The sequence below is a fragment of the Lynx rufus genome, unplaced genomic scaffold (assembly GCF_022079265.1).
Source record: "Lynx rufus isolate CCGP_SWC_20201006 ecotype Redwood Valley unplaced genomic scaffold, mLynRuf1.p SCAF_6, whole genome shotgun sequence".
NCBI lineage: Eukaryota > Metazoa > Chordata > Mammalia > Carnivora > Felidae > Lynx > Lynx rufus.
In genome coordinates, this window is record NW_025814878.1 from 54,379,954 (window position 1) to 54,403,911 (window position 23,958).

Sequence of the window (23,958 nt, forward strand, 5' to 3'; positions counted from 1 at the left end):
GATGAGTCTGGAAGGATGAATAGGATTCTCACAGGGAGATGTAAAGAAGTGAGCAGTTTTGGAGCCGTAAGATAAGTGACGTATCTGGGAATTTGTGGATCAAGGAGAACACAGAAAGAAGTGCCAACTGCTGAAGACTACAAATGTCCCCTATATAACAATTTTTATGAGCATTGCAGAGACACATATGATGTAAAAATAGGAGACATAGATCCTATTCTTCAAAGAAGTGTTCAGTGATGTTTGGAGAAATACTGCACACATGAAATAGGTAAAGAATGGTATAATATTAATCCTAAATAATATAAAGTACTGACAAGTACTATCAAATCTCAGAAATGGCAAGCAACATATTGCAGACAAAAGAATAGGGCTAACACAATCATGGGAATAGGTTAACTGGTTACCCCAGGTAAGTTAAAACACAGGGTTCCTGAAAGGGCATAATAGGAAATGAGGATGGAAAGGTGGGAGAAAACAAGACTGTAGGACGTCTTGAACATAGGGTCAAAATTTTAGGCACTTTTTAAAAAAAATTTTTTTTAATGTTTATTTACTTTTGAGAAAGAGACAGAGTGTGAGTGGGGAAGGGTCAGAGAGAGGGAGGGAGACACAGAATCCGAAGCAGGCTCCAGGCTCCGAGTTGCCAGCCCAGAGCCCGATGTGGGGCTCAAACTCACAAGCTGTGAGATCATGACCTGAGCCGAAGTCAGACGCCCCACTGACCGAGCCACCCAGGTGCCCCATTTTAGACACTTTTTAATGGTCAATATGGATTCACTAAAGCATTATAAGCAAGGAAAATGATAGATCATTACAATGGGGAGTAGGGTACATTGCAAAGGGAAAAAGGCTGTCAGCAAATGGATAATTTCATGGTTACTGCCATAGTCCTAGCGGGAGGTAATGAGATCCAGGACATACAGGCAGAAAAAAGATGCATTAGCATCTTGTGGGAGCATTTCAACTGAAGGACAAGGCCAGTGAGTTGGTGGGCATGAGAGTTACCTTTGAAAAGAGAGGGAGATATAAAGAGAACTTAGGAAGTTTAGATATGATGGATAGAGACCCAGTATTCACTGAGGTTCTTAGCAAGGGAGTGATTAAAAAACTCATGAACTTCCATCAGTGTCATTTCTTTATTACCACCTTTGCTTCATTATCAAGAGTCTTTAACCCAAGCTATTTTATTCTGACATGCCTAAAGATGTGACATCCCTTGTTGTTAATAAAAGAACAAGATTATCAATTCCTCCTGGCTTGCTTTCCACCATAAATCAAATATAGAAATTATATAAATGCTAAAAGTGTATGGTGGTTTGTTTGTTCTGAACATTAATCTCACATTCTTATCGACTACCTGGGAAGACACAAGAATTAGCATGGATAAGCTTATTCTGTAGGTAGAAAGTAATGACTTAATTTTAAATAAGAGGTCCTTGCTTATTCTAAAATTAAAATTCCCATTTCAAATGACATAGTAGGCCTAGGTAAATATTACTATAGGATCTAATTAAAATACATCATTATAAGGAGGGTAAATATATCCAGCGCATCTGTATTAATTCTGTTGCTGGTGAAAATTTTTCTGGTTTCAGAAAGCACTTGTCACCTAATTTTATTAGGGAGATGGATTTTCCATGATGAAGACAATTGAAAGCAAGGTTGGAATACAATAGGAAAAATCCTGAAAAATTAATTACAAGCTCTCTAAAAGATATTTTCAGGAGGTGAAAGCAGAAGCAAAGTTCACAGTAGCCCCTCACATAACCATATACATCTGCATGTCCATACATATTTTAAATCTTAACACTGAAAATTCTTCAATAGGAACTCATTTTGCAGAAATGCAATGCATTCTAGTAATATATAAAGTTGTATTATTAATCAATATAAACATCCCAAACATTAATACAAGTTACATCATTGAAGACTAACATAATAAAAACTGGCTAAATTAACCTTGACTTATCTGTTATACAGTAATTGCTAAATAACTGTAAAATACATTACATTCTGTTCCTTACTGTTCAAATTATAATGCCATTTTTAATCCACCTCCATGTTTATCTACATTTATCTAAAAAAAAAATGGGAAAACAAATACTTACCAAAATGGTGGTAACAATCAAAGAACGATTGGATAAGGAATCTGTGATGTTGGCTGGCTTTCCTTTTTGACTTTCTGTCATATTCAGGCCACTGGCGGGATCCCAAGTTCCAATCTATAAAATAGCATATGTACTTTGTAAATTGTCCATCAGGCACCTGGGAGAAAGCACTGTAAGAGAAAGTTAAGACTGCTAACACTTATTATTCACCTCTGCTGCATTATCTGCTGTCGCTAAAGTAAAGGCTGCTTGTTTTAAGCATGATTCACTGCTCTGTGAAGTGTGTCCAGTGAAGTGTGACATTAAAGAACAAAATGATCCACTGCACTTCTACAGTCAGTATGGGAGCTTAATTTTCCATTTGAACTTTCATTCACCAAGATAAACCACATTTGATGATACCTTGATAGCTGGCTAGAAACTCATTAATAGTGCATATCTTTTACTGTAATGGATCTATCTCATCCTCTCATTACAAAGATAACATGCCATGTTATATAGACAAAGCTAAAGGAGCAAAACCTGGGAATCCAGGATAAATTAACAGGCAAAGGCAAGCTTGGAAGTGGCATTGATTGGTATTTTGCATGACCCCCAATAGAGCAAATCTTACCCAAAATTGCCTTTGGAGCTTTTAAAAATACACCTTTGCAGCATTCAAAATACTCCAAAGAGACATTACAGCACAATCTCATCTGAACAACCCATTCCAGTACTTCTATCTGTATGCTATTTAATATGTACTTTAATTTAACTGATACTCTCTAATAATTAGGCCATACACTCTCAGTGTTCAGAAATTTTATACCCCCTGAACACAACCTATGGAAAGATACAGCACATCTCTGGGAGACATGTATCAGTGCAGAATGCCACTGAATGCATAGATTGGGTGGTTTATGTAAACCTGCACCGTTGCCCTGTCATATAACAATGGTCAGCACTGAAGAAGAACAAAGGTGGAAGAAGATTTAATTCAGTAGTTCTTTTCTCCACCCTCTCAAACTTAGAAGTCATCAATAGTAAAATTTGTTTTCCATATCCCTCTCACCAATGACCCAATGTGTCTATTTAAAGGAGAGGGAAACTATCAATTATCAATTTATCTTTAAAACAAAGCTGTGTAGGCACCTGAGTAGCTCAGTCAGTTAAGCATCTGACTCTTGATTTTGGCTCAAGTCATGATTGCACAGCATCCTGAGATAGATCCCTGCTATGCTTTCAGTATGGAGCCTGCTTGGGATCCTCTCTCTCCCTCTCTCTGTGCCCCTCCCCAGCTTTCATGTGTGGTCTCTCTCTCTCTCTCTCTCTCTCTCTCTCTCTCTCTCTAAAATAAATAAACTTTTAAAAATACATAAATAAAATAAAATAAAACTTTGTATATAAATTAAATTATTTTAAAAGTGACATTGATTTAGCAGGTAATATTTACCCTGGTCTACCTAAATATGTTAAAAATAGTCTAATTAGCACAACCTTATTCAACTTGATTATTATAATCTTTTTTATATTTCTATATTTCATTGCATTTACTTTTTTCTCTCTTTTTTCATTTGCATACCTTTCTCAGTGACCTATTAAGATGTCTTTTTCCCTTTAATTGGAGAAGCACAAAAATAGAAATATTACTAATTTCTGTCCTTCATAAGAAGAATAGGTAAGCCATTCTAAAAGTTGTATTAAGTGCAAACCCAAATATAATTTTTCTTTTTTAAAAGGATTTTATTTTATTTGTTTATTTTCGGGGCGTGGGGCACAAAGAGAGGGAGACAGGGGATCCTAAATAGGCACCGCACCGTCAGCACAGATCCCAGTGTGGGGCTCAGTCCTATGAACTATGCAATCATGTCCTGAGCTGAAATCAAGAGCTGGACACTTAACCAACTGAGTCACCTAGGCATTCCCCCAAGTATATTTTTTTTCAAAAACACATTAACTATACAAGGGATTCAACATAATTTTTTTTTAATTTTTTTTAACGTTTATTTATTTTTGAGACAGAGAGAGAGCATGAACAGGGGAGGGTCAGAGAAAGAGGGAGACACAGAATCTGAAACAGTCTCCAGGCTCTGAGCTGTCAGCACAGAGCCTGACACGGGGCTCGAACCCACGGACCGTGAGATCATGACCTGAGCTGAAGTTGGACGCTTAATCGACTGAGCCACCCAGGCGCCCCTCAACATAATTTTTTTAATGATATCTAAAAAAATTTTTCTTGCCATATTTTCATACATTGAGTTAATTTTCCTCTTACCATTAAAAACTACACGTTCCCAATGTCTGGGTCAATATAGGAAAAAGTCAAATATATAGTAAGAAAAAAACACTGATATCAGCATTCTCTCCAAAGTATATTACCTACTGGTCAATTAAATTACTTTAGACTATGACTACCACGATGCCATAAAGACAGTCAAATTGTAATTTAGGGTCAATAATGTAAAGCCTTCAGGGGCCAGACAGTAACATCCATGTGTGAAGAAAAAGGACATAAGCCAGTAGTAAGAGTTTCCAGGCAAAGGTATGCAACTTCTAAATTTCACAAAATTTCAAGGCAGAATAGCACGTAACAGTCACAGTCCAGACCCTGCTCTTCTGACAGCTGTGCTTTGGGGCTGCATGCTTCCAGAGTAGGTGATTCTTTTAGGTTCCAATAAGGCATCACTACAGCTAATAGAGGCCTTACTAGGGAACTGGGTGGGGAAAGAGAGGATAATGTAAAACCTAGAATGCCTGCTGACCTGCTTAAATTGCTTCAAATTCAACATCATAAATAAATAAATAAATAAATAAATAAATAAATAAATAAACAAACAAACTCCATTGGCTAAATAAGACACATCTGCAGATCGGATTTTGCAGTGACTGGCATTTTTCTGCCCCTGGTCTATAATTAATACCTATTACACATTTGTCCTCTTAGATTTTCTTTCCTTTTTTTTTTTTTTCACTATTGGCTACATAGCTAGATTTTTCAGATGTGCAATTCTACCAGCCAAAGCATTGGCAAACATCATTTTCCCACTGTCATCTGCCTAATGACATCCTTAAAACTGTTAAGTTTTTCAACCTTCTACCCAAATCACTAATACAAATATTCCCAATTTTGCTTATCATCATCCTCTATGATTACTTCCATAAAAAATAATTTAGCCATATGTCCACTCATCTAAATATATTTGTCTTGTTTCATTCTGTCTCTGGATGGAGGGGTTCTGGTTCATAGTATATGAAACCATAATTTCCTATAATCATAAATATTAGGTATTCCCTTCTGCAAATCAAGGTTTCTGAACAGATTATTATAAGGTTTCAAAAATTTCAGTGGCATAAATTTTAAATCAAAAAAATTGCAAGATCCCTAGATTTTAAGTATATGGGGAATGTCTAATTCAAAACTTTCTATTGCTTGAGGGAATTGTCACCAGTGAGTTTTGGTTTATTTTGTTTTAATCACAAGAAACATGGCTAACTCAAGACAATCTTTTTCTGTTTTAATCTATTTTCTTAACACAATTTTTTCATTATATTATTTAGTCAAGTCTTTAAAGTACTTTTTTCAGCTCCAAAATCAAATAAAAATATCTAAGTACTCTTGACCTCACAGAGTTGTTTTAAGTAGATTGATAAAAACTCTCAACAAAGTGGTGCAAAGGGAATGTATCTCACTACAATCAAGGCCATATTTGACAAACCTACAGCTAACATTGTACTAAATGCTGAAAAGCTAAAAGCCTTTCCTCTAAGGTCAGGAACAAAACAAGGATGCCCACTCTTGTCACTTTTATTCAACACAGTACTGGAAGTCCTCATAATGGCAATTAGACAAGAAAAAAATTATCTGAATTGGAAAGGAAGAAGTAAAACTCTCACTATTTGCAAATGACATGATATTATATACAGAAAACTCTAAAGACTCCACCAAAAACTATTAAACTAATAAACAAGTTTAGTAAAGTTTCAGGATACAAAAGTCAATATACAAAAATCTGTTACGTTTCTATACACTAATAACAAACTACCGGAAAGAAATATTTTTAAAAATCTCAGTTACAGGGGCGCCTGGGTGGCGCAGTCGGTTAAGCGTCCGGCTTCAGCCAGGTCACGATCTCGCGGTCCGTGAGTTCGAGCCCCGCATCAGGCTCTGGGCTGATGGCTCGGAGCCTGGAGCCTGTTTCCGATTCTGTGTCTCCCTCTCTCTCTGCCCCTCCCCCGTTCATGCTCTGTCTCTCTCTGTCCCAAAAATAAATAAACGTTGAAAAAAAAAATTAAAAAAAAAAATCTCAGTTACACTTGCACCAAAAAGAATAAAACAACCAGGAATAAATTTAACCAAGGAGGTGAAATATCTGTACATTGAAAACTATACGACATAACACAAAAACAGACACATAGATCAATGGAATACAATAGGGGAACCCAGAAATAAACCCATGCTTATATGGTCAATTAATCTATGACAAAGAAGGCAAGAACACACAATGGAGAAAAGACAGTCTCTTTAATAAATGGTGCTGGGAAAATTGGACAGCTACATGCAAAGGCATGAAACTGAACTACTTTCTATCACTGTACACAAAAATAAACTAAAATTGGATTAAAGACCTAAACGTGAGACCTGAAACCATAAAAAATCCTGGAAGAGAACACAGGCAGTAATTTCTCTAGACATCAGCTGACATAACATTTTTCTAGATATGTCTCCTAAGGCAAGGAACACAAAATGAAAATAAAGAAATAAAGAAATAAAGAAATAGATAAATAAATAAATGAACAAACAAAAAAACAATTGATACTACATCAAAATAAAAAGTTTTTGCACAGTGAAGAAAATCATCAGCAAAACAAAAAATAAACCTATTAAATGGGAGAAGATATTTGCAAAGATTATATCCAATAAGGGGTTAATATATAAAATAAATAAATTTACACAACCCAACACCAAAATCAAAATAAACCAATGAAAAACCCACAACAACCCAATTAAAAAATGGGCAAAGGACTTGAAGAGCCATTTCTCTAAAGAAGACATACAGACGGCCAACAGACACATGAAAAGTTGCTCAACATCACTAATTATCAAGGAAATGCAAATCAAAGCCACAATGAGATATCACCTTACACCTGTCAGAATGGCTAAAATCAAAAAGATAAGAATAACAGGTGTTGGCAAGGATGCGGAGAAAACTGGAACTCTTGTGCACTGTTGGGGGGAATGTAAATTGGTCAGCCACTGTGAAAAACAGTATGCAGGTTCCTCAAAAATTTAAAAATAGAAATACCATATGATGCAAGAATTCTACTACTTGGTATTTACCGCAAGAAAATGAAAACACTAATTCAAAAAGATATGGGCCCCTATGTTTATTGCAGCATTATTTACAATAGCCAAGATATGGAAACAACCTAAGTGTTCAACAGTAGATGAAAGGATAAGGAAGTGGAGGCATATACATATATACACATATATGTGTATATATGTATATATACATATATACCTCATATTACACAGCAATGAAAAAAGATACCTTGTCATTTGCGACAACATGGATGAACCTAGAGAGTATTATGCTATGTGAAATAAGTCAGACTGAGAAAGACAAATACCATATGATTTCACTCACATGTGGAATCTTAAAAACAAAACAAATGAATACAGAAACCAAAAGGAGAATCAGACATAAACATAGAGAACAAAGTGATGGTTGCCAGAGAGAATGAGGGGTGGGAATGGGGTGGCAAAATGGGTGAAGGGGACTGGCAGATATAGGCTTCTAGTTATGGAATAAATAAGTCAAGGGTATAAAAGACACAGCATATAGAATATAGTCAATGATAATATAATAGTGTTGTGTGGTGACAGATGGTAGTTATACTTGTGGTAAGCATAGATAGCATAGTGTATAGAGAAGTTGAATCATTATGTTGCATACCTGAAATGAATGTAACATTATGCATTAACTATACACAACCCCCCCCAAAAAAAAATCTACAAGGCATTAATGAAAGAAATTCTAGAAAACACAAATAAATGGAAGGATATTCCATAATCATGGATTGGAAGAATTGATATTGTTAAAATGGCCATACTATCCAAAACTACCCACAGATTCAATGCAATCCCTATCACAATTCCAGTGACATTTTGAAATAAATAGAACAAATAACCTTAAAATTTATATGGAACCACTTGCATACACACATGCATACACATACACACACACACACACACACACACACACACACACATACAGACACAATCCAAATAGCCAAAGCAATCTTGAGAAAGAAAGAAAAAAAATAAAAAGCAGAGGCATCACATTTCCTGAATTCAAAGTATATTACAAAGCTATAGTAATTAAAACAGTCTGGTACCAGCTTAAAAAACAGACACATGGATCAATGGACTAGAACAGAGAGTCCAGAAATAAGTCCACATATATATGGTCAGTTAATTTATGACAAAGGAACCAAGAATACACAATGGGGAAAGCACAGCCTCTTCAATAAAAACAGGACAGCCACATGCAAAAGAATTAAACTAAACCACTATTTTACACCATACATAGAAATTAACTCAGAATGGATTGATTTGAATGTAAGACCTGAAACCCTAAAACTCCGAAAAGAAAACATAAGGAGTAAGATCTTTGACATAGGTCTTGGCAAATTCTTTAAAATCTGATGTCAAAAGCAAAAGTAACAAAAGTAAAAATTAATAAATAGGACTATATCAGACTTAAAAACTGCTGCAGAGCAAAGGAAACCATCAATAAAATGAAAAGGCAACCTACTGAATGAGAGAAAATATTTTGAAATTATACATCTGATAAGGAGTTCATATCCAAAATATATAAAGAACTATTTCAACTCAAGAGCAAAACAAAACAAAACAAACAAACAAAAAACCCTACAAACAATCCAAATAAAAATGGGCAGAAAATCTTAACTCTTTTTCCCAAAGAAGATATAGAACGCCAACAGGTACAGGAGAATATTCTCAGCATCTTTCACCATCAGGAATATGCAAATGTTTTAAACATTATGTTTAAAACAGTCCTAGCGCAATGTGGGTCTCCATCGTAAAATTTTTGTTTTAAAAATATTCTCAATAATTAGTTGCTTCTAATCGTATGACACATTAAGTATACTTTGCCTGAAGGATATTTACCATTCCTTTAGAAGAAGGGACATCCCTGATAGTACTATTTGAAGGTATCAAGAAATGGAAAGCATAAGGAATGTATTGATATTAAATGCTAATTCATATTTGGGAGATGAATATTCTCTTCAATTGATCAAATATACACTGGTGAACTGTACATAACTCCATTAACTAGTATACCCATACTTTCTAGATAATTTACAAAGTCAGGTTCTCAAGCCTATATGGTGGGATACAGAATAATGGAAACAGAGTGTTTTCAATACAGTAGTTGTTTTGCTAAGTGTTGCAGGCAAAAAGAGACTTTTTTCTCTTACTTACCTCACCTCTTCTAATGTTGGATTTTTTTTTTTATGAAAAGTAGAGATAGTTATTTACGTTACTGTCCAATAAAAGTACTACTAATAATTAACAGTTGCATATTTTTATTGGGCTACATGGTAACAGAATTGGAATTGGTACCTGATGTCCCAAAGATAAACATGAACCATTTCACAGCAGTGCCTATCTGCTGCATGCCAGGAAGAATTCATAGTAAAGAACAATTACCTGGGAACTGAGCTACCTTCATACGTAAGTGATTTTGGCCTATGAGGACCATGCAAAGAACCTCTCAGTTGCACCCCAATTACTTTCCTAAAACTATCTACCCACCAGTTTCCACAGGGGCTGGAATTTCACCATTTGAGAAATAGTGTTCACATGAGGACAATAAATTAGTAAATATATAATCATCTCACAGAAACGGATGACTAATCTAAACATAGATTTTTCACCTTTAGGATTTTTATTTTTGTCTAGGGCAGAGATAACCATAAATATTAACAAAGAGTTAGAGGCAGGTGGTGTTTTTATTTTTTAAGTAAAATTTGAATCAATTAATTAACTATTCTCAAATATAACAATGTGGTAACGTTCAATTAATTAAGGACTATTTTTCCAAGAATAAAAATGTAGTTCAGAGATTACATTAAAATCAAATCAATGCTTTAAAAATTATATTTACTATACATGCTTAATTCAAAGTCAGTATTTGTTATTCTCTGATGGGCCAAAACAAGAAAAAAAGTCAATATTTGGTATTCTCTGATGGGCCAAAATAAGGAATTGTGTGCTCTCAAATAAAATAATCCAATTGACTTCCAAACATAAATATCATCTGTAAATAGTTATTTTAAATATTTTACCACTCTGAAGGTTAAAAGTCATCAAGCAAAATAGTGACTATAAACATACTGGCACACACCAAAAATATCGGTACAGTACAGTTGTGAGATAGGGTACATAATGAATTCTAAATGAGAGTTAGACAAATTAAATGGTTAACATCTCCAAAGAAAAACGTCAGGCTTGGATCCTGCCTAGGATGCATTTTTGCTTTTTAAGAAGCAAACAACACATTTCTGACTAGTCGACATCACCATTAGCATTGCTTTCTTACAGAGAAGCAAAAGAAATCTCAATTCCTGGGAAAGTTGGGGGTCACTGTTGTCATGGGAACCAGGATATATGTATCAAATGCTATCAAAGAGAGGAAGATAAAAACTACTATGCATCAGGTATCTAGAAATCTATCAAAGAAATAGTTCTCACCTATCTACTGTGGATTTTCACACTTAGATAAATTTTGAAGACTGTAAATTCCATTCAGACACCTTTTTCATAGGGAGTTAATGAGTACAGGATTCTACAGGCAAGAGAAAGGTCAATAGTAAAGACTTCCATAGAAATTACCACTTGTTCTAAAAATATATATGTTCTATAAAAAGTTTTTCAAAAGGCAATTTGAAACATGTTCTGATCCTGGAACATCTAGGCCTGTAAATTTTGGCAGGCAGGGTTTCACTACTAATTCTCACCCTCTTCATACATTGTGAAAATATTTGAGTTTTCAGTAAGAAGCCTGTGGATTACTGACACCAGTTTCTACAAGTGGGCCCAAATGCAAGCGGTAAATATTCAGAAAAAGATGATGTCAAAAGTTGAAATGGAGCTTCACTTGAAAGTAAAATATGATAATTTTATACTTCATAAAAGTTTGCAAGTATGGATTATCTTGCTTTATATTATATATATTATATATAATATATGTATATTTATACATATATAAATATTATATATATAATATATATATATATATATAAATTCTTAACTTTGTAGAAATTGGCAAACATAGATTTCATAAAATGACCTTTTGTAGCCACTTGTTTTTTTCAAAATTTCCCCTAAGGATATACAAGTTAGAAGCTGATTTTATTATAAAAACATGTTGAGGCAAACACCGTATTATTGTTCATAGTCCTAAACATTTCCAGGCTCCTTAGTACCATATCTGGCCAGAGAAATGCATTGGTTTTAGCCTTATGGTTTTTTTCAAAATTAATATAAAATTAATACACAAAGCCAATTTTTCATAAGGATTAGACTCTTTCCACTGAGAAGACAGAAAATTCTGTTTCCAAGTTCTATTTTAACATTTAATATAAATACTACATTCAAGAGGCAGTCAGCAAAATAACCAAAACAAATAGCAAAGTTTGATGCTGGAAAAAAGCCATGAGGGTTACACAAGAATGATTTTAGTTCAACACTCTACTTGGAAGCTAGTATTCTCTAGTACAATAAAAATTCATTTGACTAGAGCCTTTTTTGTAGTTGTTGTTTGTTTTTTTTTTTTATTTTTTGGGGTTTTTTTGGAGAGCACATAACATACATAGTAGTCACAAAGCACATTCAATAAGAAAACTCAACCATGTGGTAGGATTAACTGATTTTATTATTATTTTACTTATTTATTTTTAATTCAGGTATAATTAATATACAGTGTTATACTAGTTTCAGATGTATAAGTGATTTTATTATTGCATTGTAGTTTCTTGAAAAAATTTTTTTAAGTATAAGTGGTTATTTTCCCCAAAATGGTCTCTAGATAACTCACCGTGCAATGGAAATGCACTATTATCATGGAGTGTCATCAACTCGATTCAAACCTATCTTATGTAAAAGCTTCCAATTGTTTTTGCTCTAAATAGAGTCCTTGTGACTATTGAACAGGTCAATATTTCTTAACATCTTATGCCATTTAATAAGGTCTTTTGTTCCAAATGAACCTGGCCTTTCCTAAGGACATAGATAAGCTTCAAAGGACTAGGTAAGTAAGGTTAAACCATTTCCAGTGGTAAATCATATCCTGCTTACATATTCAAAAAAATATAAACTAAAAAACCTCATTTTATTGTCAGTTATGAAGACATTTTTATTTTCCTAATGTCGATTTTTCTTGACCTTTTATTTTTTCTATTTCTTCCTCTTCTGTCAAGTAACTTCAGTAATTCCATTGACAGACTGAATATACAAATAGACAACAGTTTGACCATGTATGAAAATAGAACTTGACCCTGAGCCTCTGGAGCAAACAACATGGGAAGCCAACCACAACCTCTAAGATATCAGCCCAAAATGGTCAAAATTTATTCAATAACCCCCAGCTTCCCTATTTTTTGCCACCATTCCAACTCAGGATCAATCAGAGAAGCTCAAATATGCCCTCCAAAACAATCACCCTAAATGCCCTGCTTCTCATTAGCCCATCTCATTTCCTCATGTCAACAATCTCCAATCAGAACACATCTGAGGCCTCTTTTTCCACGATAAAGTTTTTCCACTGACCTGCCCACCTTTGCATCTCTGCCAAATGCAAGTGATGGTGGCTAGAGGAAACTCTGAATAACTTCTGTTTGTTCTCATTTAAGTGGTCTTTGTTTATTTCCACACCATAAACTTATATGATGAAAAAGGGGAACTTATATAAATCATTATTTTTACTCTTTGATAAGAATTGGAATGTCAAGATTAAACTTTGCTATGTGGGATGCATTGTGCATCCTTGTAAGCTCAGACTTCAGTGATCCCTTCTCCTATACTCTAAAATCCTGTACCCCTTGAAGCCTTGACTCATAACCCCAGCCCTTTGACTAACTACTGGGTTTCTCTGTTCTCACTGTGTAGGTGTGGGGCAAACCTGAAAAAAAAAAAAATTTAATGCTGTGCCATAGGAAAACAACTTTGCACCAGACACTTGAATAAGCATTCTATGTGAAGTAACTTTTATGATTCTCATGGTGACCGTGACCCTTCATTCATTCAAGTCAATATTTCTTGAGGATATACTTTGTGCCCAAGACTTTGCTAGGCCTTGAATATGTAAATAGTGGGACTGGGGGCAATTTTTTTCTATCTAATAGGACTGGCTAGGAACATGGTCATTTTTTTCATAAAAGTACACATAAATACATAATAACACATTGTAATATGTGCCAGGAAGGAAAAGTACAGGGCACTATGAAAAACTTAAAATTGCTTAGGCTTATGGGACGTCTATCTAAGAAAGAAAGATTTAATCTGTGACACCAGAGCCCCCCCCCCCCCCCCCCGGCGCCCAAGATGAGTAAGAGTTAGCCAGGCAAAGGGCTAGGGGTTGGTTTTCCAGGCTGGGAAAACTCTACTGCCAAAGTAATAGAGAAAGCTTTGTGTCTGTGTAAAAAATGAACAAAAGCCAGTGTAATTAAAGCATAAAAAACATCTAAGATGGTGATGAGAGTTGAGAGGGGAGGTAGGCAGTACTTTGTAAATTATATTTGGATTTTAATCAGAATACAGTAGAAATAAGTGAAAGGATTTAAACAGAGCAATGACATGGATCAATTTACTTTTAAAGACACTGCTCCAGCTACTGTTGTGTGAAGAATGAATTGTAAGGGGGAGTAGAAAAGTGAGGCTTATTGGGGCTCTGATGTAGAAGTCCAGGTGAAAGGTACCCTGGCTATGATTACAACAATGGATGTGAAGAGAAATAGATGGATTCTAAGCATATTCTGGAAGTAGAATATGCAATATGTTCTTCAAACTGACCAGAAGAATTCAAGCTGGGAAAACTACTTATTCTTATATTCCTTCTCCTATTCTTGAATGTTGAATACCAAGCTCTTAAAGAAAACAAACTGTCCTGTTGCCTGAGGTAGACAAAATCTGGAATGGCACCTACAGTCCCCTAACCCCCTTATTCTTATTCTCCAGGCACTCCCATGGCCTGGAGAGCATGTATGGAAAGACGCAACGGGCTGTGTGTGCAGTATTAGTGACCCTTCTTAGACAATGGCTAAATGGGCTGGGTTCTAATCACGGTCCCAAGGAAAATATTCAATTTGATCTCTGGGCAATAAGTGGAAAAGATGTGTTCATAGTCACACTTCAACCCCAAACTCAGATCTCTGAACATGCCTCACCTTTCTCTGTTTGTTGGAAACAAACCTGTTCCTTTCTGGTTTATCTGCTCCACAGTTGTTAACATCAGAAGCATGGACTTCTTCCTATTAACTGTTTCAGTCCTAAGGTTCACCTTTCAGAAAGTGATCCAAAATCCATGATTTTCATGACATATTAAAAAGTCATCTTTATTTTTAACACTTATTACTGCATAATCCTATATTATACTTTTGTGAGTCCATTTATAATTGGCAGATTTCCTTCACTAGAGTATAACCTTCATGAGGGCACAAAATAGAGGTTCACTCTATATTTGTTAGAGAATCAAATGAATAAATGAAGTGTGTTAGACAAAGATTACCAAGATAAAGCTAGGAAAAAGTGGTAGGCATGAGGAGAAGTAATGGATAAAACCAACATTTTACACATTATTTTGTTCATTTTCCTCACCCAGTCATGATAAAATAGAATTGAGGATAATTAAATTCCTAGCCTTGACACCTATAAAGATTGTATTTACAGGTTCTTTCAGAGGCCATGATATTCTCACTTCAGCCTGTCCCAGAGGGAAGCCCTTTGCACTCTACAATTTTTGAGATGAGGAATTTGGCACAGACAACTTGGGTAGAAGGGTGAAGTTCACACACTTGTGACAGAATTGTAATTGTAATTTAAAACTCTTGGATCACATCTGTTGAACCTTCCAAACTGTGAACTCTATCAAAGTAGGAACTCTGTCTTTACATCTATGGGTTGGTAACTATATTTTTCAGGACAAAGTAAAAGTAAAGTCAGCAAGACTCATTAGTTTTCTTGAATTAGCTACTGCCATCACCCCCTGATGTAGTTGAAGACACTTTATTTTGGAGAGATTAAGAAACTTGTCCATAAATAGTAAAATGGCAGAACAAGGATTTGAGCCCAATTCTGTCTGAATCCACACCTTGATTTCTTAACCATTCTACTAAGTTAAAATATGAGTATATTTTGCTACTTAGCAGCAATTTACTCCTACTACTCAAAGTCAAATCCCTCACAATGGCATTTACAAAAAAATTCCCATTATTCTTAAGATCTGACCAATCTAAATCCCACCACCATCTTTTAGCTGATGACTCATGTACTGATTTTTGAAGATACGGGAAGCCTTTGATTTGAACTTTTAATTCCCCTTCTCTTTAACTTGCCTTCACTCAATATCAGTACCTTACGTGCTTTCTCAGATTTTTTTCCAATTTCTCTCTAATGACAATTTCCCCCACTAATTTCTTCATCAATCTTTGATTTATTCTTTTATCATTGGCTCCTTCTACCTTTACCACCTGGCTCCCCCATTACTCCTTACAATCATAGTTCCAATGCTCTGCTCTTCCTTGAACTAACAACACCGATGAAGATTCAGTTTCTGCCTTCTGTTACTCTTTCTTCATCTCTCACTTCCACTCTCAGAATAGTTTTAACTTCATGGCTTCATATTAAAATAATTTCAAACTATAATGTCTTCCAATGCATCTCATAGGCCTTTGAATTTGTATTGTATACATTGCAAACACTTCAACATGGTGCTCACTTTATGACTTAAATCTAGCATTTTAGCTCTACATCCCACTGAGTGAGTGTGCGTACACATATACACATGTTCAATCAAACACTATGCTATGTCTTTACACATGTTATTATCTCTTTTTGCAATGACTCAATCTCTACCAATCAATAATTCTCCATTATTCAAAGCCTAGTTCAAAGTACCTCATATACTATGACTCTATACTTAATTATATCCTTTGTCAGAAATAGTCTTTCATCGCTCTTTTAAAGCTTGAAACACTTTTCCATTGTATTTATTCACAAATGTGTTATCTGATCACTCTAAATAAAAAGCCCCGTGAAGATAAAGATTGTGTGTAATTAATCAAAACAAAATTTCAAATTTCAGAGGAGTGTACAAAATTATTTTTGAAATCTCAAGGTAACATGTATAGCTTATCCGAATGACTGATCATCACATGTACCTGGTAACCATTATATTCAGAGTCTGTCTATAATCCACATTAGAACCTACAGAAAGATTCTCTAATGTTTCCTTTATAGGGTCTATCATAATAAGAAAGCATTACAAATATAAACAAACTTACACTACTATATTTTATAGTAAGCATATACCCAAATTCTGTAATCCTTGTCTGTACTTACCTCAATCCCTATGAACAGAATCAAGTAAGATTCTGTGTATTTATGTTCATACCTAATTTATTTTGTGTACATGAATTCAGACATTTCACATGAATATGACCCAGCTATGGAAACATACTTCTGTATTTAATTCTTTTTTTTTTTATGACCTGCTCTAAATAGGAAACTCTAGGCAAGCAAAAGTATAAATATTTTTAACTACTGTATTAAATCTTAAGGTCAATAAAGATGATATGCATCTCATGGTATAAGAAAAACCTGGGTGAGAAAATAAAATATTTCATTGTCTTAAGACACCCATTATCCTTGAATACTAAGTCTCCATTATTATACTCAATATAACAAATTGAAGATGTATTCTTTTTTTTTTTTAACATTTTATTTATTTTTGAGACAGAGAGAGACAGAGCATGAACGGGGGAGGGGCAGAGAGAGAGGGAGACACAGAATCAGAAGCAGGCTCCAGGCTCCCAGCCATCAGCCCAGAGCCTGACGCGGGGCTCGAACTCACGGACCGCGAGATCGTGACCTGAGCCGAAGTCGGACGCCTAACCGACTGAGCCACCCAGGCGCCCCTGAAGATGTATTCTTAAGAGTTATTCAATAAAGTTAAATGCCAATGAAATGTGGCTAAGAGAGGGAATATTTCCCTATTTCTTCAGTAAGATATGTTTCATTTAATAATTAAAGTAAACAAGTTGAATGACTCAAGTACCTTTTCCAAACCTTCTTCCTTCAGGCTGATCACATCCAAATCAAAATCTGTTCGCAAGCCATTGGTTTTATTGAAAGTTATTCTGCCTGTGAGACCTTCCCAATGTGCCTACAGGGAAAGAAAAATGGATTAGTAAAGGAAGAAAGAAAGAAAGAAAGAAAGAAAAAGATAAAACATTTTTTCACACAAAAAATAACAAACATTATTTTCTTCTCCTAAATTGACATCACTACTAATTTTTAAAACATTTTTTTCTCTTCTGAACTTTAGAGGACTTTTTTTTCTACAGAAATTATCTTAGTCACAATGCAGAATTTATTACAAATTTTTCATTTTAAATAGTGCCCTTTGTAGGTATAACTTTTTATGAGAAATTTGAAGATAATGTTTTAAATAGCAAACTTCCTTCAGCAAACTGACAATAATTTAGTTACGTATTATAATAAATGAGATAGTGAATGTCTCACTGGAGATTGCAAATAGAATTACTATTATAAAATACCACTCCTAAATTCATACTAATATGAACATAAACTTATTTTATTATAAGGAAAGAAAATGAATTTAGGAAAACCTATGTTATACAACTTCAATTATGCACTTTCCTCTTAGAATAATTAACTTATTACTTTATTTTCCCTTAAGTGAGACTGGGAGAAATATATCCAAATTACTTCATATCTAGCTATACTTCATGTAAAAAGAGCTTCCCATGTAATAGGAAGTGGAAATAAAATTTTCCAGTTATACAATGGGTTCACCCATCACAGGTAAACAAATTTTTGAGCTTTAGTTTTAATATAAAAAGTTTTCTCATTCTGCTAGCTACATAGACAAACTAATGTTTTCCATATTTGTTATTTAGAAATAGTTTAGAAAAATAGTTATATATGAAAAATTTAAGTAATGTATACTTACAGTTAAATGTTTGAAAGAATATACACCAACATCCAAACAAATAAAACCAAATAGATTATAGGTAACATTTCAATAAGCACTACAAATGGATATCATTATTACATTTCTTAGGTTCCATGTATTTCTATACTTATGTATAGGGATCCCAAAACAGTTTTAGGCTGATAAATTACAAATAAAACAGAAAATATTACAATACATATCTACATACATATTACAACATGTCATCACTGAGTTTAAACATGTGTTAACCAGTCTCCAATAAGGAAGAAAAAATATTGTTAACCCAAAATCTTTCAAAAATAATAACCTCAGGTGATTAACAAAAATGCATATTAGTACAAAAATAGACATTGTGAGCAATAAGTACTGGGGCGCCTGGGTGGCTCAGTCAGTTAAGCATCTGACTTGGGCTCATGTCATGATCTCGCAACCGTTTGTGAGTTCGAGCCCCACGTCGGGCTCTGTGTTGACAGCTCGGAGCCTGGAACCTGCTTTGGATTCTGTGTCTCCTTCTCTTCCTGCCCCTCCCCAGCTCACAATCTGCTTCTCTCTCTCTCAAAAATAAATGAACACTAAAAAAGTACAGAAGTAGAAGCGTAGGATAGTAAAACAAATCTGGGATAAAGGCAGTATAAGGAAACGCTCATCAGGTGAAAATGCACAACTAATAACAGTGAATCACAAATTTAACTCTGACCTTCCTAGTGACCAAAGCAATGAAGAAAATGTGATCTAAACACAATACATAGGGTCCATATTTTAAGACATACCAACTGCCCAGGAGAAGCAACTTTTCATGGCAGTGAAACCTGAGAGGAGTGTCTCCTGTTGGTCCTCATAAAGAGGCACACTGTGTGATTTAATGGACAAGGTCCTCAGCAACACCTTACAATAAATATAATAGTGAGTTTCATACAACTGTTTCTTATATGACTGTTGAACACACATCTCAGTACTCAGATGCTGCATTCAGAAAGCATTTCTTCAACTAGCCAAGTCTGTGCACTATGTTTGCAGCCCTCTGATGTTCAGTTTTAAACCAGATGTAAATGTAGAATGTGAAACAAATAAATGAACTACATATTCTTCAGGGAGTGTCATTTCACCTATCTGAGAATATGTTAAAAATTACACAAGGAAAATTCATAGGTATTCTTTGCCAAGGAACTAGAGATTCTTTAAAAAAATTTTTTTTAATGTTTTTATTTATTTTTGAGAGAGAGATACAGAGACAGAGACAGAGACAGAGAGAGAGAAAGAGAGAGAGAAAATGGGGGAGGGGCAGAGAGAGAGGGGGACACAGAGTCCAAAGCAGGCTCCAGGCTCTGAGCTGTCAGCACAGAGCCTAATGCCAGGCTCAAACTCGCAAACTGTGAGATCATGACCTGAGCTGAAAATTGTTAATTTTGCTTGTACGGAGGAAGAAAGTAAGTTTAATTAAAAGATAAAAGTTCACCTGTGAAGAAAACTGAACTAATCTCAAATCATTCACCCTGAGGACAAAAGAGAATAGGCACATGTACTTCTCCTGACATACCTCTTTGATTAGGCTCATAAAACGGGTCCCAAAGCGCCAGGGTTTGTGTCTATTACACTGTAAGGAACTGACTGTCATCTGGGGAAACTGTTGGACGCCCACAGACACCACGTGCACAGCATCATACATTAGAGCAGCGTCAGTCTGAAAGTCAAGAAAAAGGAAATATGGAGTCAATACAACATGTGAAACCCATGACAGAAGGTTTGGAAGGGGAGAGAAGGAAGAGGTAAGAGAAACAAATACTCAGTTTATCTTTATGTAAGTGAGAAAACAGTATTTCCAATGATCTGGTTCTCTTAAATAAGGTATTGTTATCAATTACTATATCAGCTCCATTAGAACATTTGACCTATCCTCCCTTTCCTGAAGTAATAACCCAATTTCATATTGTCCTAGTATCTTTGTTGAAGTAGGAAATGTGTGAAGACATTCATTATTTTATTTTTTTGCCACCCCCTCTGTCTCTGTCTTACTCTGTCTCTACACACACACACACACACACACACACACAATGAATGCAATTAGGAACATTTTAAATGATTAAATAAATTACATATTATATATAAAAGTAAATAAACAATTTTCTTGTATAGGAAGAACAAAAGAGATTTGAAAGGAGATTCACCTAAAAAGCTTCGTTATAACCCCTGATCTTTTCTTCAATTTAATTTTTCAGAAGATTCAATCTCAGAAATGAATGCTACTGTTTTGAATCTCAATACATGTATTAATCCCTTTTTAAAAACTAAGCTTAATCCCCTGTCCTGTTTTCTTTTCCCCCAAATTTCCATATGAATAAAAGTTCATTTTGTCTTCTCAAGTAAAACGAATATGAATTCTGTGTTTGCACCTGCTCAAATGACTGTCCACTTTAGAAACTGATGATAAAAAATAAAATGTTTGTAAGTCGAAACAAACCAGAGGCTCCATGACCGTCAGCGGCTGTGTTAAATGGAGCCTCACATTGTGTTTGACGGATGGATGCCAGGCTCACTACCTACAGAAGAGGGCCACACTGACAGTACTGCTAGAAATGAACTTTGGGCCATCTGCGTGGCATGCTTCGGAATAAAAGCACATATTTCCTCTTCTCATTCACACAATTAGTGAGCTGTGAAATGAATTCCAAAATGGATAGGAACCCCGTAGATTATAGCGTTTGCCACAATACAATACAAAATGAGTACACACAGTAGCTTTCATGCAAATGGATCCTAAGGTGCTTTACCACATAAAATGCAAGACGGCTAAAGAGCACAATGCAATGACAGAACATAATAATAATGCCATTTTATAGTTCATAAATCTTTGGGGAATATAGCTCAGATTCATAACCTTCACTTTGCAAATACCAGCTGACTACTTTCGCATACTCTGATGGCTGCAAAGTGAAAAGAGAATCATGGAGTTGATACAGGCATACATCATGAGCCTGAGGATTAGACTGATATTTGTCTTTAGCCTGAAGTAACATTCAGGGGACATATCTTATACAGCACACAGGTAGTCATAAAAACAGTTACCACAATACGAAAGACACATTTGATTTTAAAATAAAATAAATTAAAAAGAAATATCACCGTTAACAAAGGTGGAGAGGAATGAACACTTTCACACACTACAAAGATAAAGGGCAATTTTGCAACTTGCAAAAGAAGCCTTAAAAATATCCATGTTCTTTCAACCCAGTAATTTCTTTCTGGAATTTCCCATAAGGATATCAGGGATAAGACAAAAGCTACATACATGATTTATTTTTATTTATAAAGTGGAAACTTACTGAATGTTCAAATTAAGGAAACACAATAAAATCACAATGATATTACATATAACTAAAAACTATGTTTTAAAAAATAATCAATTAGATGAGAAATCGCATGTGATATGAGGCTAAGTGTAAACACTGATGATACAGAGCTGTATGTCCAGCATAAACTATTATACATCTTTATGTACTTCATTATGTACTATTTAATTTATTTAATTCTCACAATAATGGTTTAATAAAAGCACCACTATTGTTACATTCATCAATTGACAAAACCAACTTTGAGAGATGTTAAGTAACTAGGCAAAGTCACACAGTTATTAAGTGGAAAGACCCAGATTCAAACAGACTCTCTGCTCATAGCTAGTATTCTTAACCACCATATTACATGTTATATCAACAGCAGATCAAAAAGAAAAAAATACACCAAAATGAAACCAATAATTACTCTTGAGAGTTAATAATTAATGGAACTTAATGTTTTCTTTTTATGTATTTTTCTACAGTTTTTTTTTCAACATTTATTTATTTTTGGGACAGAGAGAGACAGAGCATGAACGGGGGAGGGGCAGAGAGAGAGGGAGACACAGAATCGGAAACAGGCTCCAGGCTCTGAGCCATCAGCCCAGAGCCTGACGCCGGGCTCGAACCCCGGGACCGTGAGATCGTGACCTGGCTGAAGTCGTACGCTTAACCGACTGCGCCACCCAGGCGCCCCATCTACAGTTTTTTTTTAATTAGAAGATTGCTGAATACCATTCAATAATTCTTAAGATAAAAATTTTTATCTATTCCCACAAAAGTAACTAAAAGAACATCAATACAATATTACTACCATCCTGCCATGATTTACTTACGTGATCTTATATGACTTACATGATCTTATATGACTTATATGAATGTCCTAGAATAGTAATCTTATCTAAAATGGCAATGCTGAGAAAGTATTTTACTAATTTAAGAGTTCAAAAACTGTTTTTGCAACAGAGTTTCAGTGTCAAGATCAGAGGACACACTAGCTGATAATAAAACTATTTAAGATCTATGATTTTAAATGTAATTATAAAAGATAATAAATAATAAATTTAAAAAATAAAAGATAAATGAAATTTTAAAAAGAAAGATAATATTTATTAAATATAAGAGAAATATTGGAGAAAAAAAGTATAAGTACTTAATTTGCTAATCAAATTATTTCTTGAATTTCCAGTTTAAAATATGCTGATTTATGATAAAGTAATACACAGAACTTCTGAAACTACTCTCTACTTATTTATTGTTGTCCTACTTTTAAATTGGTTGTTTTATGTAATAATGAGATATTTTCCGTATATACCTGATATCCTGTCAGACTCAACTTCACTGTCTTACTTACAAATCTATATGTACACAAATTCTTTCACCTTTGTAAAGTTGTGAGAAAACTCTAGTGTTTCAAAAATGTTTTTCTTATTTTCACAAGAATGCATATGCTTGAAAATGTGTCTTCTACTAGTAATAGCATTAGTTAACACTCATTTAGTATTTACTATGTATGAGGCATTCCCTTTAAACCATTCCCTTTAATTCTCATAGCCATCATCCACTTGAAATCCACTGAGTTTGTATTAAGTAGAAAATTAAGTCAAGGAACAGTTAAGTAACTGGCCTAAGCTCCTAGCATGTTGAGGTGGAAATGGATTCAAATCCATACAATCTATGCAGAGTTCATATCTTTCTCTTTTTTTTTTTGCTCAGAGTTCTATATTTAATAAAGCAAAATAGTGTAAATGCTTTTGAAGTTACAACATGAAATATCAATAAGTACTTGAATGTATTAATCCATATTATTTTTCAATAAAGCAGTAAATACTCGAGACCCACTCAGACGATGGTGGCGAAGGAGGACACTGGGCTCACTGCGTCCTGCTGATCATGTAGATTCCACCCACATCTGCCTAAATAACCCAGAAAACTGCCAGAAGACTAGCAGAATGGACTCTCTCCAGCCAAGTGTAGACGAGAGGCCCACGGAAGATGGTAGGAAGGGCGGAGAGGTGGTGTGCATTACACAGACTGGCGGGAGGGAGTCAGGGTGATGGAGGGTCAGCTCGATGGGCAAGGCAGAGCCCCAAAGTCTGGCTTGCAAAAGCAGAGGGGCCAGACAGAGTGTGTTCTGACAGCCAGTGGGACTTAACATCTGGAATGTTATAAGTCAACAGCTCTGGTCGGAGAGCGGGAGGGAGAGTTGTTGAGCCCCGGAGGACAGAGCTCAGCTTGGCAGGAAACAAAGGCACTGGG

General features: G+C 34.9%; 1 protein-coding gene across 3 annotated transcripts in view; it reads right to left on the reverse strand.

Annotated features, from left to right (window-relative positions):
• Positions 1-23,958, reverse strand: part of GRIK2 (glutamate ionotropic receptor kainate type subunit 2) — a 670,079-nt gene that overhangs the window by 244,693 nt on the left and 401,428 nt on the right. For all 3 annotated transcript variants that reach the window (XM_047102336.1, XM_047102337.1, XM_047102338.1), the window contains exons 7-9: positions 19,908-20,051; positions 17,450-17,557; positions 2,112-2,225 (exon numbers count right to left, since the gene is read on the reverse strand). In XM_047102336.1, the coding sequence (XP_046958292.1) occupies positions 2,112-2,225; positions 17,450-17,557; positions 19,908-20,051 (366 nt within the window). The remainder of the gene's footprint in view (positions 1-2,111; positions 2,226-17,449; positions 17,558-19,907; positions 20,052-23,958) is intronic.